The following is a 19791-nucleotide window of genomic DNA, read 5'->3' as shown; positions in this document are numbered from 1 at the left end:
AACAAATGAAATAAGATAATCGAGTCAGTATAATTAATTAGGATCATATTCTTTTCTCTTCTTCGAATGGAGGCACTGGAAAAAAATTACGTTTTTCCAGCGCTTCCTCCAATCATCGTAAGCTAAAGGTTTCCCCCCTCCCTCCTATCACTCCGTTGGGATGGAAGCGTCAATTCAAATTTCGCGGGCTGGATTCTGGTTCACCATTCCAAATATTCCTCCGCTTCCGCAGATGATAAGTGAGAGGAATCGACAAAGGAACGAAGTGGAAGGAACTTTTTTTAATTCGCAACTTCGTCACTAGAGTTTTGCCTGTTGACGCATCGGCATGGACAACCGCCGAGTGTCGCTGTGGTTGTGCGGGCAACTTCCGTCAGTCCCGGAAAAATGGCGACCTCAGATTCTAAAGCTCCGTTACGGAGCGTTAAAAGAGTGCAATTTGGGATCTTATCGCCAGATGAAATCGTAAGTTTTACCATATTTCAACCCCTTATCGTTTGTGCATTTTAATTTTACTTAGTATCAACCTCCCAAGCCAGAGACGATTACACAATTTGCATGCAACCGAATGTCTAGGTCACTCCACTCTCTTCTTGGCTTCTACTTGAGAGGGTTCGACGTTTTTGGTGTTTTTAATCGATAAGAAAGGGTTTGGAATGCAATTCATGGGTCTCTTACTTATGGCGCAGTTACTGATTACAATTAGCAGTTCTAAATGTGTCCCAGGTAGGTATCTCAATGGTGCTTTGAATGCTGTATCACAGAGCCTACCAGCCTTGGTCTGTCAAGCAACCATTTTAAATGCCATCACTCACAGTTTTTTTCGGTCATTTTCCTAAAAATGGCTTTGCTCTCATTTTTCCCGATACATGTTATGCTTAAATCGTTTAAAAGGCACCGGCCCATTGATGCTTGTACTATATTGAAGTAGGTCAATATTTGTGTAGAGTGTTCATCTGAATGAGCATGTTGCTGCGATTGTCGTTTACATTTTACTCTTATCCTCTGTCGGGAGTGTCGTATGAACTAATCTCCATGAGAGCCATAGCCAGTTTTAAAATCAGGGTTGAGCACTGATACACCAGTTTTTCAAGAAGTGCAATCTTGTGCAAGATGGGACGCTGTAGGTAGATAGGACCTAGGTTGCTGGTTTTACGGCTGATTTCACTTATGATATTTGTCCAAAGAATGCCATAGATGTTAGCGCATTTCCCGAATGTATCTTCTCCATGCAAATGCACTGATAATTTCCTTGTCATCACATTGTATGATGGAGGAACATAGTCTGCTGGGAGAGGGGGAACCACCTTGTTTAGTGGAACTCAAAATTTTGAAGTTTCCCGAGTGGTTATGTGCAAACTGGTTTTTCAGCTGCAATAGAACTCTCCAGCTCCCTAGAAGCTTTGACACAGAGTTTAACATTAGTCTTAATGTAACTGATCAAGGTCCTAACTTTCACCCTGTGTTGTGACAGCTGTTGTCCGCGTCTAAAATTTTTTCAGTCTGTTCAGATTGCTACACCAAATTTTGAATAGTCCCTGCTGTTCAAGTCTAAGTCGGCTGATTTACGGTTTGTGTATTTCACAGGCTTACAGTAAGAATTGTTCTCTCTTGAGAAATCGTTTCTGAAACGGGTCCCTCTAGTATTCAACACATGGATTGCATGATCAAGCAGTTTTATCACCACCTTTCGAATTGACATGTCACACATATAACAATACTAACAGCGCATCTCTCTTTGTTTGTTTTTAGCGGCGTATGTCTGTCACAGAAGGGGGCATCCAGTACCCCGAAACCATGGAGGGTGGAAGACCAAAACTGGGCGGGCTGATGGATCCGCGACAAGGTGTCGTAGATCGAATGTCCAGGTGTCAAACTTGTGCCGGTAAGAATCTTTCAACTCAACCCATTCGCCTCATTTGATGAGTATCCTGGTCAGCGCGCACGCACGACATATCTCATTTGACGAGTTAATTCGCAGCATCTATTGGCGTTGCTATGCAATTGTTTTGGTCACGTTTCTTTGCTTTTCCGATTGATGACATCACAAGCGTCACAATGCTGACAGACAGTGCGAATTACCTTGTCAGCTGAGATATATCCTAGGCGCACAATAGAGGTGCGCTATAGGCCTCTGTATTTTTTGAGTAGACCTCTGTTATTTTCTACAGTGCACTATATTTTAGCTAGAAGTTCAATATGTGCCTTGATAAAGAGAATATGAAACTACAGACCATATAAATGAAAAGAAAGAAAAGAAACTATCTAAGCCTCCTTAATTTGCAATGTATGTTTACAATGAGTCAGTTAAATCATTTTTTTATTTTGTCACTCGAAAGTAGTAAGTGACCGAAGCTTTCAGTTCTTTTCCTAATTTTTTTTGATGACTGCTAATGGGAGAAAAGTTTATTGAAAGTGCCTAAAATTAGGGTGGCCTAAAACGGCATTTGAACTGCGCGCTCGTAGGTTTCGAATGTACAAGTCACTATCAATATGGCGGCGGAATGCATTGTAGAAGAATACATGGCGGCGTCGCATTGGCGGTGTGTTTTTGTTGGTCAATTGGAGGTTATATAGGTTACTTTGTTTGAGATTCCTACCCATTGTTCTTAATTCTCTAAGCTTTTCAATCAGAATGCGATACAGATTCATGTAGGATATGAAACATTCACATAGAACTTACTTAACCTCCAAGGAGAAATCGTGATGTCAACAACGGCAGCGTGGCAGTAGTAAGCAAGTTGGCTTCTTCGCCACCATCTTCCCGTCAATGGCGTGTAGATTCGAAGATTCATAGCGATCAGTTCAAACATGTTTTCGAGGACCCCTAAAAAGGAAGGGTTATATCTCTGCGGAGACAATTTTTGGTGAAATGTTAACGTGCGCATCGTTCTTTTCGTACCAAAAACTGGTAGATTTGACTATTTGAAGGCAAATCCCTCCCGAGCTTAACTGACTCATTTGATCGCAACAGGACAGATGAAAATATTTAGCAATCCTGGCACAGTAGAGTGTCAAGTTCTAGACATTGTTCCAATTTTCAGGAAATCGCTGAAACTAATGCTATAATTTGTAGGCGTGTATTGATTTAATCATTATGAATTGGACTGCATTTCGCATAAAAGAGCCACAAGCATTCCAATGTCGCTAAGATTGTGCAACTTTTTTTACCTTGCAAATATAAACTGATCATCTAAACAAGTTTTATCTTTACTCCCCATAAAATATGAATTCAATTCGAAAATTACCTTGGTAAATTTAATTTTTTGCAAGGTTTTACCTAGATATCTTATTGCAAGGAATGTAAGTAGCAACGTTCTAATGCTTTTGTTTCCTCTTTGCAAAATTCAATCCAGTTGGTAGTTCCACTTAAGGTATCATTATTTTTCTGCTATTCATTGTCAACAATGTAGAAAGATGTAAGTTTACATTGACTCTAAGATTTTTTCCTTGTGTGTTTCAGGTAACATGTCAGAATGTCCAGGTCACTTTGGTCACATCGACCTAGCAAAACCTGTGCTACATGTAGGATTTATCACCAAAACTATCAAAGTCCTTCGATGCGTTTGTTTCTATTGCTCTAAACTTCTTGTTAGTCCTGTAAGTATTAATGCGAAATACCATTTTAAATCTTAGCAACACCTATTATTATTTAGTTTAAACTCAGCTTTTTTATGCCTTCACTAACATCCTACGAAAATGATGCTTTGTTTTATGTCAATGTGGATCAGAGGGTATTGCTGTAAATTTTGATTTCTTTTTCTTCCCACTTTTTTCGTTCAGTCCAAAGCGCTCCACATATAAAAGGGAAATGGCTGGATTCAACTTCTGAGGTGGTTGTAGATTACACCCTTGATATTGGTCAACTTTAACAGCTACTCAAGTTAGCCAATTACAAAGGAAACTCTAGCAATGTTCCCTGCGAATGTTAGTAGTTGAATCTTTCTGTAGAGTTAGAAATATTTCAATTTCTCAGCAGATATTAATTTTGAAACTGCCAAAATAGAACTCCCAGTGGCTCTGCATAATGTTCCATGTTAGTTTCCTTTTTTAAGAAAAATTGTTAGAAAAAACCATCCTCTTAGTTTGCTCGGAAGTATGATACTAGAATAATTTTAATTATGAAGCGAAGTTAATCAAATCCCTAATTTAGGAAAATTCACTACTACTAAGATTCAAGTACAAGCTGTAAATACAGTTTTTCTGCAAAGCCGCCTCCAAAGAGCATTTGATGCTTTTTAGTCCTCGTTGGTATGAAGTATTCCGTCTCCCATGCTGAACATAAGTGCCAGTGGATTTTTCCACCCACTCTCTTCATTATTGACTGGAGGATATTTGTTGTAATCTCTTATTTACATCTTTTTTTTCTTTTTCTTTTTCAGAGTCATCCAAAAGTTAAAGAAATTGTAATGAAATCCAAAGGTCAGCCTCGTAAAAGGTTAGCTTTCATTTATGACCTGTGTAAAGGCAAAAATATCTGTGAAGGTGGTGATGAAATTGATATAGCAAAAGAAAATCCTGACGATCCATCAAGAGAGCAGGTAAGATACCTTTTTCACTCGTATTGAGGTTGAGATAAAAATGAGGAAACATTTAATTGGCACATAGTAGCCCCAATCAGAATAGGGTGTCTACAAGTCCGGAATTTCCGGAAAGTATTGAAATAGCACTGATTTTTTAAGGGCAGTCTGGAAGCACTGAAAAAGTGCGAAATTCTACAAGGAGGTTTGGAATTTTTTCATTTTTTTGGTCATTTTCGTCACAATTTGAGCAGGAAATTCATATTTTTGAAATTTGCCGAATTTTGTCAATTGGAGGTACTGAAAAAGAACGAAATTCTTCTGTACTGAATTTCTCAGAAATGTACTGAAAAAGTACTGTTAAAGTACTGATTTTTGGCCAGCCTATTTTAGTAGACACCTTGACAGTCCTTTTCTCAAGAGCATATCGATGGTGAAAGTCGGCAATCACAACTCGGTTTGCGACGTCGCAGACTTCCTGTCATACTTTATTTTTTAAATGGAAAACTACTCAACGGTAATTCTTTAAAACTGTCATGATTTTTCTTCTCAATGCGAAGAAAATTCTGCAAAAACTTCAAGAAATAATATAAATTTGTTCTCCTTTAAAGAAATGACGTAGAGGCGGAGATTTTCAGACACCGCAAACGAGTTATGTGATTGCCGACTTTCACCGTCGATATGCTATGAAAAACAAACAAATTATTCTTTATTTGCACAAACAATTTGAAAACATTTGACTTAAACTCAATTCATGAGGATAGAAAACATTTTGAATTTGGATTTTCTGCTCGTAGATTCAAAATAATCAATCCTTCAAGATGCCAGCTCTAAGTTTAACTTTGATAGATACAAAATACTGTTTTGCAAATATATTTACTTAACAAAGTTTTTAATGGAGAACGATTCACTGTTTAAGTGAATGATAACAGCAGTAAAAATCGAAAAATATCAGATTATCAAAAGAAAATATCCGAATAAACAAAAAAATAACATTTCTCCAATTATAAACAGTTTTCAAGTATTCTGTATGTCACAAGGAGCACCTCTTTTATCTTCAAGTTTAATCAGAGTTGTTCTTTTTTGGAATTTACAGCCAAAGAAACAAGGTCACGGTGGTTGTGGTCGCTACCAGCCAAATATCCGACGAGCAGGGCTAGATTTGACTGCTGAGTGGAAACATGTGAATGAAGATTCACAAGAAAAGAAGATCCCATTAACTGCCGAACGAGTGTGGGAGATTTTGAAACACATCATCGATGAAGAGTGTCTAATTTTGGGTATGGATCCTCGCTATGCTCGTCCAGATTGGATGATCGTCACAAGTCTCCCTGTGCCTCCTTTGTCAGTTAGACCAGCTGTTGTTATGCATGGCTCAGCCAGAAATCAGGTAATTTTAAGCAAAATTATATTTTGTAGTTAAAACAACCAAACGATAGTCAAATTAATTTGACTGCCATGCTAGTTCTTCCTGGCATGTTTGCTTTAAACTGCTTTAAGTATTACAGTAGTAATTATTGTTAATTGCTACTTAAATTAACTTGTTCATAAGACAGTATTAGTACTGTCTTATGAACAAGTTAATCCCAATTTAGATAGTCTCAATGTATTTTTCAATCTGCAACATGTGCAGATGCAAGTCGATTTTTAACTATCCTTATCTTCCTTTTTTTTGTAGTATGAAGTCCAGAGACGCAAAACGCACAAAATTCTTAAATAAATCTTATGATTAAGAGTGAAAACTGAAAGCCCAAGGCTAGTTCCATGGTAGAAGACCAAAATTTCAGTATTTTAAATAATTTCAAGTAGTAAAAAATAATACCATGTGATTGTATAGCTGTTGGGTACAGTAAATTTTCTGTGAAAAACAATTTCGAGATCTAAGGTCATAAAATGAGAAATCATAAAAAATAACAACTCAATAGAACCTTTTCGATGATTTAATGTGAGAAACCTGTACCCCCCCATGGTTTGCCTCGGAGAAGACTTGTCTCAAAACATAACAAACTTCTAATTTATATTATTTTTTTTTCAGGATGATTTGACGCACAAGCTGTCAGACATCATCAAATGCAATAATGAGCTTATTCGAAACGAAAAAGCTGGAGCCTCAGCTCATGTCATCAGTGAAAATATAAAAATGCTCCAGTTCCATGTGGCAACTCTAGTAGATAACGACATGCCTGGTCTCCCAAGAGCCATGCAGAAGTCAGGAAAACCACTCAAAGCCATTAAGTCACGTCTGAAAGGAAAGGAAGGTCGGATTCGAGGAAACTTGATGGGAAAGCGTGTGGATTTCTCTGCAAGAACTGTCATCACACCAGATCCCAATTTGCGTATCGATCAAGTCGGTGTTCCTAGGTCTATAGCTCAAAATCTTACATTCCCCGAAATAGTCACACCTTTCAATTTTGATAAAATGAAAGAGTTAGTCCACAGAGGAAATTCCCAGTACCCTGGAGCCAAATATATTGTGCGAGACAATGGTGAGCGTATCGATTTGCGGTTCCACCCAAAATCATCAGATTTGCATTTACAGTGCGGTTACAAAGTCGAAAGGCATATCCGCGACGGTGATCTCGTTATTTTCAACCGGCAGCCCACTCTCCACAAAATGAGTATGATGGGTCACCGTGTCAAAGTACTACCGTGGTCTACTTTCCGTATGAACTTGAGTTGTACTTCACCATACAACGCTGATTTCGATGGTGATGAAATGAACCTGCATGTACCTCAATCTATGGAAACGAGGGCAGAGGTGGAAAACCTCCACGTCACCCCGCGACAAATTATCACACCGCAGGCCAACAAACCTGTCATGGGTATTGTGCAGGACACGCTCACTGCTGTTAGGAAAATGACAAAACGTGATGTGTTCCTAGACAAAGATCAAATGATGAATATCCTTATGCATTTACCAATTTGGGACGGAAAAATGCCCCAACCTTGCATTCTGAAGCCTAGGCCTCTTTGGACGGGAAAGCAGGTATTCTCACTGATCATTCCTGGTAACGTAAATATGATTCGAACTCACTCAACACATCCTGATGATGAAGATAACGGACCTTATAAATGGATCTCACCTGGAGACACGAAAGTAGTTGTAGAACACGGTGAATTAGTCATGGGTATCCTGTGCAAGAAAACACTCGGTACATCCGCCGGTTCATTGCTCCACATTTGTATGTTGGAACTGGGTCACGAAGTTTGCGGTCGGTTCTATGGTAACATTCAGACTGTCATCAACAACTGGTTGCTGCTGGAAGGTCACTCCATTGGTATCGGAGACACAATTGCTGATCCTCAAACTTACGTTGAAATCCAGAGAGCCATCAAGAAAGCCAAAGCTGATGTGATAGAAGTCATTCAAAAAGCCCACAACATGGATCTCGAGCCGACACCCGGTAACACTTTGAGGCAGACATTCGAAAATCAAGTAAACAGGATTTTGAACGATGCTCGTGACAAAACTGGAGGTTCTGCCAAGAAATCATTGACTGAGTACAACAATCTCAAAGCTATGGTCGTCTCAGGTTCCAAAGGATCAAATATTAACATTTCCCAGGTTATTGCTTGTGTAGGTCAACAGAACGTTGAAGGTAAACGTATTCCTTTCGGTTTCCGTAAAAGAACGCTGCCTCACTTCATCAAAGACGATTATGGTCCTGAGTCTAGAGGGTTCGTCGAAAACTCATATCTTGCTGGTCTGACCCCATCTGAGTTCTACTTCCACGCTATGGGAGGTCGTGAAGGTCTTATTGATACTGCTGTCAAAACTGCTGAGACTGGTTACATCCAGCGTCGTCTGATCAAGGCTATGGAGTCTGTCATGGTAAATTATGACGGAACAGTCCGTAATTCAGTTGGACAGTTGATTCAGTTACGTTATGGAGAAGATGGACTTTGCGGAGAAGCAGTCGAGTTTCAGAAGATAGCAACAGTTGACTTGTCACACAAAGCGTTCGAGGATGGCTTCAAATTCGACCCATCTAATGAAAGGTGAGAAAGGAATTCAGTTCATTTTGAACTGTCTGATCATTTTTCAAGCACAAAAAGCTTCTCTCAGAAAAATTAATACCTTATTTTTCAATCAATCTCAGGCTCTTATTTTCTGCTGTCAACCATCTTCTTAGGTTCAATTTTTTTATTAATCATGGTTGAAATTTTAAGGTGTTTAGATGTATATATCTCAGGTTTACCTTATTCACATGTAGTTTTTGGGCTTTAAGTCAGGTGAAGAGCCACGGTTTGTACTTCTCATTTTCAATTTTTGAGAAAAATTTAAAAATTTAAAAGAAGGAACAAATCAATTAGCTACGTTAATGAAGATTTTGCCCATAAAAAGGCATTACAATGATCAGTGCATTCATCCAGGAAACTGCTTTAAAATGAGAATGGTGTTAAGCATACCACTGGGAATTTTCAGGGTCCATTCTCTAGTCCCATTTTTATCATGTCGATAAATTTGTGAAACCGTAAAAATTACTTATTTAAATGTGTATTAATCGAGTATTTGATTTTCAGGCACTTGCGAAGAATCTTTAATGAAGACATCTTGAAAGAACTCATGGGCAGCGGTGAAGTCATCTCTGAATTAGAAAAAGAATGGGAACAGCTGAGCCGAGATCGTGAAGCTCTGCGACAAATCTTCCCCTCTGGAGAAACGAAAGTTGTACTCCCTTGCAACTTGAAACGTATGATTTGGAATGTACAGAAAATTTTCCACATCAACCAACGTGCACCTACAGATCTCAGTCCTTTGAAAGTTATTCAAGGTAAAAATTTTAGTACCATGTATTTGAACAAGATTTTTTTCCTAAGGATTTATCATTTAAATACCACTGTTTAAGTCGGTGCTTTGATGAACTGCCACAGCGCTTTGAACTCTCATTTAAGTGAAATGACATTCATTCATATTATAAAAATATTGAAATACAAATAAAAATTGAAAATATGGTAAATTGATCAACAGTTTTCTGAAATGGAGACATCCTTTAAAATATGGATCGTATTCAATAGTGGTTCGATGCATCGTTTAGTTCAAAACAATAGAACATAACCTCAAACCAAAATCTAAGATATTTGTCAGAGAAGGAGACACTGAAAAATTTCGGGGCAATTTCACTACTCTTGGCCAATTACTACTCATGCAAATCAAAAATCTATCACATAAAACCTGTTCCATCAGATTACTCAATTGACTTTTGAGGCTATTTTTATGTTTTGAACCAATGGATATCGATAAAATCTCACCCGTTTGATGTATTGGATACGATCTATTATAATGGCAAGTAAATGAAATATGAAAAAAGAATTTTCCTTCGCAACTGAAGAAAGATATTCTTTATTTCTTGGTCTATAATTTGTTTCTCAAAGAGAAAACAATTCCAAGAACCTGTTGTCAAGGGTTGGTTTCTCATCTAAATTGTTTTTCCCTCTTTAGCGATTTCATTTTACTGATTGTTTGGTGTGTTTGCAGGTGTGAAAGAATTATTAGAGAAATGTATCATAGTGGCTGGAGAGGATCAGCTGAGTAAGCAAGCCAATGAAAACGCTACCCTGCTCTTCCAGTGTTTAGTTCGGTCAACCTTATGTACAAAGTTAGTGTCAGAGAAATTCCGACTTTCATCAGAGGCCTTCGAATGGTTGGTGGGAGAAATTGAAAACAGATTCCAACAAGCTCAGGTTAGTACTGTCATATCCTAATCTATGCAAGTCTTTGCAAGTCTGCAGTTCCTTAGAACTTTGCAAAACGTTACTATTAGGTACAAACTGGTGAAAACATATTTTTCTAAAATTCATCGTTAATTTTGCCTTGACCGGTGTTACAAAGTCGTAACAATAAATAGAAGTTACGTTCTTCAAGGGATTCTAAATTGTTTTTCGATTTTGTTTAGGTAAGTATTTGAATTTTTTTAGGTTAAGAAAGAAAAGAGAATCTGAATTGTAATGTACTCAAACTCACAAAATAAATTCAAGTGGGTTTAAGTTTTTTAATTTTTCGGTTCTCTTTTCTTTGTTATCCATCTTAAAGCTCATCGCCTTGTTTTTTTCCATTAGTGTCAGTTTTCTCGTCTCGTTTCTTTTGGACGCATATGTTTTAAAGGTTTTTTTATTAGGTAAGGAAAGTTGAAATGAACTGCTGATTGTCAGGGAAATTCTCTTTTGTTAAAAGAGTTTTAATGAATTGTAAAAGTCTGAATATGAGTGCAATTGCTGCCATTTCATTTTCTGTTTGAATCAACGAAAATGTTAGTCAGTTTGATGCCTTTTTTTGTATTTCTATAAATTAGAGCATTTTGACACTGCTCACATTTTTTAATAAAATCAGAATAAATCTTTAAAAAGCACAGAAATAGTGGGATTTGACTTGAATTAATGATGTTAAATTTTTGTTTGTTTTTGATTTCAGTGTTCCCCTGGCGAAATGGTTGGAGCTTTGGCCGCTCAAAGTTTAGGTGAGCCTGCCACTCAGATGACACTGAACACTTTCCATTTTGCTGGTGTATCTTCGAAGAACGTAACCCTTGGTGTACCCAGGCTCAAGGAAATTATCAACATCAGTAAAAAACCAAAGGCTCCCTCTTTGACTGTTTTCTTGACTGGAGCTGCAGCCCGTGATGCCGAAAAAGCCAAAAATGTTCTCTGTCGCCTTGAACACACCACGCTAAGAAAAGTAAGTCAATTTGAAACAAATTCTTGTCTCGCAGATGAAGGGAAATAACTTTTTTTTAACTTTGAGGAATTTCTGTTTGCAAATTGTATTTTTACTCAAAAACTGTTGGGTATTCCAACTGAAAACTTCCATGACTTCTCTTCTGACTGCATGCAAAAATCAACAAAATTTTAAACACAAATTGCGCGGTCATACTCTTGTAAATAATCAAATTTTTTTCTTCAATTTAGCAGACTTGGATTCAGTGTCATGGTGCGAGTTCTTTTTTATTACCTTGATCAAAATGTGACCTTTAACAACCTTTAATTGGGAAAGATGAAGATTTGTGCTCTTAAATTAATAATTATCAGGGTGTCTGCAGGTCTGGAAAACCGGGAAAACCGGGAAAAATCAGGGAATTTGATCACTGTCTGGAAAACCAGGAAAAGTCAGGGAATTCGATTGAAAACTGGTGAAAGTCAGGGAATTTTCGCAATTCGAACATTCCGCGGCTATTTTTGCTCGTCATAGCCGAATTGGCCGAGTAGCGCGCTCGCGTGGCTGATAATGTAAACTGCTTTGTTCAACCAGTTTGCAACACGGCCGCTAGGTTCGCTAATGTGTGTTTTGAGTGACTTTGCATTTTTATTTAGATTTTCTAAGGTGAGTGCCCCAGTTTTGAGCAGATGGTTAACATGGGCGGAAATAGGGCCCCCCTCCCCCCCACAATGCTGATCGGCCCCTTCCAAAAATGTCAAGGACCCAAGCTAATAATTAACTTTGAGGTAAAAGGCATATGGAATGTAATAAATATGGGTTTAATCCCAATGTAATCGATCAAAGATGTCAGAAAAATGAAAATTACTTGCAAAGAGAGCAGCTTCCTCCGAGTAAGGAACATGGAATGCAGTTTGACTGTATCCGGTTGTAGTTTTTCGCGCATTTTAGCGCAATAATTGTTTTCACGAGAGTTAAATTAAAATATATTCAATTAAAACCCTCAGTAAGATTTAAAACAAGTCAGCAAAATTTCTGTCATCTTTAATATTTAATTCCATTTAATTTTTCATTGAGAATGGCTTTAAATTGCTCCCAAGACGTTCTAATTTTCAAAAATTTTCCGGGGGAGACCCCCTGGACCCCCCTCTGCAGGTGGGGGAGTCCCTCCAGACCCCCCTTAGCCCAAGCCATATATCCTTCTGTGTCCCCCCCCCCCCCACAAAAAATTCCTAGTTCCGCTCATGACGGTTAATCAATTTTTTCAGTAAGTTAGGAAATTTAATGAAAGTGCTGGAATTTTAGTTTTTCTTTAACTGAGTAAAGAAATATTTAATTAATGTCAACTGCATTTTGCATGAAATTTTTCTGGTTCTTAAATAAACATGTTCACAACTGGTGCATCCACCCTGTAGAATACTATTGGTTGTTGAGTCTAAGACAAATTCAATACCAACAATAGGTTCATATAAGGAATGGAATCTATTGAATTAATTGACTTTTGTTTTTTAAATAAAAACAAAAAAAAAAATCCCGAATCAAGCAAATTTACCTAAAATCGAGAAGAGACTCGTATTTCCTCTTGATTATAGCAAAATCTGCCTGAGTTAGGCACATTTACAACCCTTGTTTTATATTTTGAGAAAAAGAGACTTGTATTTTCAGGGCACTAAGTAATATGCCAATATTTATGAAACCTCCAGGGTAAACTATAGTTTGAATTTTCCAAAGTATACGGGGCGATATGTCACAAAGAGAGCGTAGTAGAGCTTAAAAATTAAATTTTGGAGTTGAATTTTGCTCTGAGTATACCATTTTGGAATTAGCTTTATTTTGAGTATTTAGGATCTCGTTCCTTTCAAAAGTATTACTCAACTCCTTCCAACGCCATGGTAATTCAGAATATGACTTTACGGGGTCATTCCTAAGGATAGTTTTTTTTTTTAATATTTTTTAACCAGCTCATCGTATGGCTAAACCCAAAAAGTCAGGGAATTTTGTCATTTTTTGTCATGGAAAACCTGGAATTGTCAGGGAATTTCATTCTGAAAATCTTGTAGACACCCTGATTATGATTCTAAAAAAGATTTTCCCTAGAAAATTTAGTAAGCATCACTCACTCATTGACCAGGTAACCAATATATCGCTCTTGAAAAATTAAGGTTTCCTTCTTTGCAGACTATCCTGAATAATATCTACTCTTTTATGTTGTTTGAAAGAATTGTAGGTAAGGAATTTGATTTTGCAGGTCCATACTTCATTTTGTTCAATGTCGATAGGTCTGCAGAAATCTCTCTGTCTGTAGTTTACTTCTGGTGTACCCCACTTATGATACTCAATTTTTTCCCCTGCAGGTGACTGCCAACACAGCGATCTACTATGATCCAGACCCTCAGAATACTGTCATCCGTGAGGATCAAGAATTCGTGAATGTCTATTATGAAATGCCTGACTTTGACCCCACTCGAATTTCTCCCTGGTTGTTGCGTATTGAGCTGGACCGAAAGAGAATGACTGGTAAGATAATCCTACATCAAATTTTCCCTATAGCTATCGAGTAGACTAAGTTAAGTAGGAAAGCACCAAGTTGCATTTGAAAAAAAAGTGAGCTGTGAGTGGTTTTGAATTCAACTAGTAAATTTTCTCCTGTTAAAAATTCAGTTTAGAGAAAAACTATCTTGAATGTCAAAATAGTCATCCAACTTAAGTCACTAACATTGAGTTTAATGGAGGAATCAAACTTCAAACCTCTTTTCTTCAGTCCAACCTCAATACAACTTGGTGCTTTTCCCTCAAACTTGGGTGCTTAAATGATGTGAGCTATGCCTTTGTAAAGTAGACTTGAACTGGCTATAAGTGATGCCTGAAATTCTGAAAAATTGGCGAAACCATAAATTCTATTTCAACAGTGCATCTAGCAGATTACTGATGTTATGATTAATCTTTATAACTTTTCAACAATTTTAAATGGTGACTAAGAATCATGCTTACTATGCCCCAGGCTCATCTGCTATATTGCTTATAAAATTTTCAGATGAAGTGAGTTTCCACAAATGTAAACATAATTTTTCCAAAAATATTTTTTTACACTCATTATTTTGTTTTTCTATTTTTGAAAATTTTGATGTTAAAAAAATATGAGTTACCTGACACTTGCCAAGTTGAAATGTTGATGTTATTTATTCTAATTTCAATGACAACGCATTTCTTCCGTTTTACAGATAAGAAACTGACGATGGAAGCAATTTCCGAAAAAATAAACGCAGGTTTTGGTGATGATCTCAATTGTATTTTCAATGATGACAACGCAGAGAAATTAGTGCTGCGAATTCGTATCATGAACAGTGATGACAACAAACTTCAGGATGAAGAAGACACGGTCGACAAAATGGAGGATGATATGTTCTTACGGTGCATAGAAGCAAACATGTTGTCTGACATGACACTTCAGGTATATATTTTATGCTATGTTCTATTTACTTACTTAATTATTTGTTATTTTTTTACTTTTTTTCCTTAAAAGAATCATTGACTTACCTGTGATAAATACCTAATTCCTCCTAAATTAATAATTTCCCTGACTAACCTCTTGGAACAGAAATTAAAGGGATTTCCTCTTTTTATGTAGTAATCAGGTAGTTAAATTATTCATTTTCTGAAATTAAATTTATTCTAAAATTATCTGAGCAACCATAAGAGAGCGCGGGAAATCCTCTGTATTGAGTTTTTTTATTTTGTTCCAATGTGAAAAAAAAGTGCAGAATATTCTTAATAATTTATCAGATAAAGTTTTGAAAGTTTTGAAGTAGGATAGCATTTTATTTCTGATTTATTTTAACTTGTCTCAGTTTCAAAAAACATGATTCTTCTCAAAATTTGAATTAATTAGAAACGTATCCTTTTAATAACATTTTCCTGACATGATTTCTTTCAGGGTATCGAAGCAATCAGTAAAGTGTACATGCACTTGCCGCAAACAGACTCAAAGAAAAGAATTGTTGTTACGGAAACAGGAGAATTCAAAGCCATTGCAGATTGGTTGTTGGAAACTGACGGTACCAGTCTCATGAAAGTCCTCAGTGAGCGTGATGTTGATCCTGTCCGAACTTTCTCAAACGACATCTGTGAAATCTTCGCTGTAAGATATCATTTTCCCGAATCATATCTATACTTTATTTATCTTTTACGAACATTTTATGTTCAATTGGTTTAACCTGTTTGAAGCCGATGCATCATTGCAAAATTGATCTTAGACTAGAAAAACTACAGTTTTTGCTGCTCATGTGGGTCAGCAAAGTTAGAGCACTTTTTCATATTATACAGTGCATGAGAACTTTCCATTTTAAGTTCTTGATCTCAATTATCAGTAGTTCTTTAAGAAAGCATAGAACCGTAGTGGCTGAAAATGTCATTACTGATTTATAACGCTGTGTTAGTCTCTGAAGGAGGGCTGTAACGAAAAAATCAATCATATGCATTCAGCTCTGAAGTGATAAGGATGGTGATTTGCGCCAATCAAAACAAGTTCAAATGAGCATTTGATGTTCTTCTCAAGGATCTACACATATTTTTGAGAGTTTTCTCTAAGTTTTCCCTATTAGTAGTCTTGACCTCACTAATTTTGTGCATTTTTCATCAGGTACTTGGTATCGAGGCTGTGCGAAAGTCTGTAGAAAAGGAAATGAACACTGTCCTGCAGTTCTATGGTCTTTACGTGAACTATCGTCATCTTGCCTTGTTGTGTGATGTAATGACAGCCAAAGGTCACTTGATGGCCATCACTCGTCACGGTATTAACAGACAAGATACTGGAGCTCTTATGAGGTAATTTAACCCCTGCCTTGTTGAAATGTCATCCTATGTTAATAATTCAATTGAAGCTATTTTACAGGGAAATTTATTATTTTAATATTAATTTTATCAGGAAAAATACAGTTTTAGAATTTCCTGTCATGTGTGAAATTTTCATCATTTTCATGTGTGAATTTTCCATCGTGCATGACATTATGACAAAACAACTTATTTGGTATGGTCATGTCCAGAGAATAGTAGGGGACAGGTTGCCGAAGAAGGTCCTTGATTGGGTTCCTCCTGGGAGAAGGCGCAGAGGGCGCCCAATGAAAGGTTCGAGGGAGGGGATTGAAGCGGAAATGTTAAGGTGCTCAATGCCCCAAGATTTGTGGTTTGAAAGAGAGCAGTGGAGGTTAGGAGTGCGAGGGAGTGCTGTAAAGCGACTCATATGTATGTATGTTAATGATATTTCAGAACAATTTTGGGCCATAGATGATCATTTTACTGTCACCAAACTCTCAGATTCATTATTTTTGCATATAATCGCTATAACGTAGCTACCTTCATTTTACAGGGAAAGTGATATTTAGCTCTGCTTGTATCTTCACTCTAGAAATATGAGATTACAAAAAACAGTGTTTACCAGGATGCTTGATAGTACCATTTTAGCAAATTGCCTTGTATTTTCCAAGCAAACAATGTTACCGTCTTCAACTCTCAAATTCATGAAAAAAAGGAAGAGAAATTTGCAGTTTCATGAGCCTTAATTTGAAATTATAATTTGATATACACGGATTTGCCATTATCTGAAAAAAAAGAAGGGTGTTACTGAATATTTCATAAAATACTTTACAGTGAAGGGTGCTCAGTTTTTAATTCCTTTTAATTTTTGCACAGGTGTTCTTTTGAAGAAACAGTTGATGTCTTGATGGACGCTGCATCTCACGCCGAAGTAGACCCCATGAGAGGTGTGTCCGAGAACATCATCATGGGCCAGCTTCCAAGAATGGGAACAGGATGTTTCGATTTGCTCCTCGATGCTGAGAAGTGTAAGGCTGGTATTGAGATTCCAATGAACATTGGTGCTGGCATGATGTCAGGAGCAGGCATGTTCTTTGGATCAATGGCCACGCCGTCAATGAGTCCTCAGATGACCCCATGGAACGTTGGCGCAACACCTGGCTACGGCAGTGTATGGTCACCAGGTAAGATAGTGTTTTTATCTTATTTTTTTATGGGGGAGTTTGCAGGTAGAGGTCTAGTGTTTTTATCTTATTTTTTTATGGGGGAGTTTGCGGGTAGAGGTCTAGCACCTACTCGTGCAGAGTGTGCAGGGATGACAAATTTCATGAAACATTACGAAATGAAGTTTCATAATTAAATTTCATGAAATGTTCTGCAATGGACTCAGTCTGCAACGAAATGAATAGAAACGGCCAAATCATCATTTGAAAGGGGGAGAAACAAAAAATCGTGAGAATAATGATGAACTGTCTCAACGAATTCTTGAGTAAGCAGTGGTTGTTGCATAAGCAGCCCCCCTGAAAAATTGTTGAAATTTCGTGGTAATAGACATTTCACTTTCCATCAAAATCAACGTCTCTGAAATTTCATTTTGCATCTCTGAGTGTCAATATATTATTTTTAACTTCTATAAAATGCTTTTCATTATATTTTTAGGGTAGTGAAATTAGCTGCAGGTAGTTGACCAATTTTCATTCTTGACCGAGGTCAAAAAATTTTATTCCATGGAATTACTCAAGCCAGAAGACAAATTAAATGAGAATTGTTCCTACAATCATTAATGCTTTTTAAATTATTATTTAATGGCAGAGAGAAGCATTGTACTGGTGTAATATCATATCTTGTTTAACCATTAGAGATTGTCTTGGTCAGACCCTACTGTGAGAGCACAGGAACCAATTTATTGGAAAAATCGTGTAAAATATATGAAAACACACTCCAAAAATCTGAAGAAGGAATTAAAATATTCTCACTCTTGGAACTTTTCCCCCAAGTTATTAGTGAAATTAAAATTCCCAGAAAATAAAGAAAGAAAGTAATTTAGATTGAGCAGACATGGATTTAAACAACAATATTTTTTTTTTGTTTCAGCCGTTGGCAGTGGTATGACTCCTGGCGGTCCCAACTTCTCACCCAGTGGTTCAAGCGATGCCAGTGGAATGTCGCCCGGTTACGCATGGAGTCCAACCCCTGGTAGTCCTGGCTCTCCTGGTCCAGCGATGAGTCCGTTCATTCCCAGCCCTGCAAGTGGAATGTCACAGAGCTACTCACCTTCTAGCCCAGCGTACGCTCCTACTTCACCAAGTATGACACCAACGAGTCCCAACTACTCGCCCACATCTCCTTCCTACTCTCCAACTTCACCCAACTATTCTCCTACGTCGCCTAGTTATTCCCCAACATCTCCAAGTTATTCACCAACATCCCCGAGCTACTCGCCGACATCGCCATCTTACTCCGCTTCACCATCTTATTCCCCAACGTCACCTAGTTATTCTCCAACGTCACCTAGTTACTCACCAACCTCTCCATCCTATTCCCCAACCTCTCCATCCTATTCACCAACTTCTCCAAGCTACTCGCCGACATCACCATCGTATTCTCCCACTTCTCCGAGTTATTCACCGACGTCACCGAGCTATTCGCCAACCTCACCTTCTTATTCACCAACTTCTCCCAGTTACACACCCACTTCTCCATCGTATTCTCCTTCCTCTCCGTCGTATTCATTGTCTTCACCTCAGTATTCACCATCGTCACCAGCATCCCCATCTTACTCCCCAACATCCCCCAAGTACTCGCCAACGTCTCCTTCGTACTCCCCCGCATCGCCCAGTTTCGTCTCCAGTCCTCAGTACACTCCGGTGTCGCCACAATATTCACCCACAAGTCCAACATATTCGCCAACGTCTCCGTCATACTCACCAACTTCGCCTTCCTACTCACCGAGCTCGCCTCAGCATTCTCCGGGAGGTGCCTCACATTATTCTCCCTCGTCACCGAAATACTCGCCCACGTCTCCCACTTATTCACCAACGAGTCCGCAGTACTCACCGTCAAGCTCAAAATATTCCCCAACGTCACCAACATACACACCCACAAGTCCCAATTACTCACCTACTTCACCAACTTATTCACCTAGTGTTCCTGGCTATTCTCCTACTTCACCAACGTATTCACCCACGTCACCAAATTAATCTACCCGTGAAGGTGTGTAAATATAAGTGTATATTTTTCTGTACAAATGTTCCTCTGTTGAGCATAAATTTTATGCCAGGGGTCTTGTGGATTGAAATTTTAAGTGATGAAATCGACTGAAGCATTTATTAGGACTTGTCCATGTGTGACGAATGCGCCATGGTTCTGTTCTTAACCAGTAATTGGAAGTGTCCATTGTTACTTTAGCCATTGTAAATGGCTTAGTCTATACCCAGATAATATTCTTATCCTCAATTTCTTGATTAGAACTTTAAAATATCGCAAGTTAAAATAGTCAAGGTATAGATTTAGCTACAGTTAAGTGAAATGTAGTTAAATATTTGAAAGGGACTCATAGTCAATGATGACTTCATAATAAATTATTTCTCAAAAAAATTCTGTTGTGGACGGTGCAGTCCGTTTCGAGGTTCTATAGCAAATATGAGCAAAAATTCGTTCATTTATTGACTTAAAAACACTTTATTTTCACAAATTCATATTTAAATGTTGTATGAAACAATTCTTAAATTTTAACATCTTACAACTAACAAATTCAGATTGTTAGAAAATCAATAGAAGTACAATAAACTAAAATCTTACAAAATC

General features: G+C 37.6%; 1 protein-coding gene across 1 annotated transcript; it reads left to right on the top strand.

The window, feature by feature from the left end:
* The first annotated feature begins 304 nt into the window (after nt 1-304).
* On the top strand, nt 305-19747 carry Polr2A (RNA polymerase II subunit RpII215). Its single transcript, XM_019040831.2, has 15 exons — nt 305-465; nt 1753-1885; nt 3464-3600; nt 4383-4541; nt 5617-5910; nt 6556-8519; nt 9045-9295; nt 10000-10205; nt 10933-11196; nt 13527-13689; nt 14394-14623; nt 15107-15310; nt 15812-15996; nt 16861-17168; nt 18079-19747. The coding sequence occupies exons 1-15, from the start codon at nt 388-390 to the stop codon at nt 19182-19184; spliced, it is 5682 nt and encodes a 1893-aa protein (XP_018896376.1). The 5' UTR covers nt 305-387; the 3' UTR covers nt 19185-19747.
* Nucleotides 19748-19791: the final 44 nt, after the last annotated feature.

This window comes from Bemisia tabaci, chromosome 6 (assembly GCF_918797505.1).
Source record: "Bemisia tabaci chromosome 6, PGI_BMITA_v3".
Taxonomy (NCBI): domain Eukaryota; kingdom Metazoa; phylum Arthropoda; class Insecta; order Hemiptera; family Aleyrodidae; genus Bemisia; species Bemisia tabaci.
Note: the sequence above shows the minus strand (reverse complement) of the source record. Positions and strands in the feature narration are given on the sequence as shown.

Bases quoted from the DNA above. Each gene is read 5' to 3' on its own strand.
- Polr2A (XM_019040831.2), top strand. From the start codon at position 388: ATGGCGACCTCAGATTCTAAAGCTCCGTTACGGAGCGTTAAAAGAGTG. The intron at 13,690-14,393 runs GTAAGATAATCC...TCCGTTTTACAG, and splicing joins GGACCGAAAGAGAATGACTG to ATAAGAAACTGACGATGGAA. The intron at 15,997-16,860 runs GTAATTTAACCC...ATTTTTGCACAG, and splicing joins GATACTGGAGCTCTTATGAG to GTGTTCTTTTGAAGAAACAG.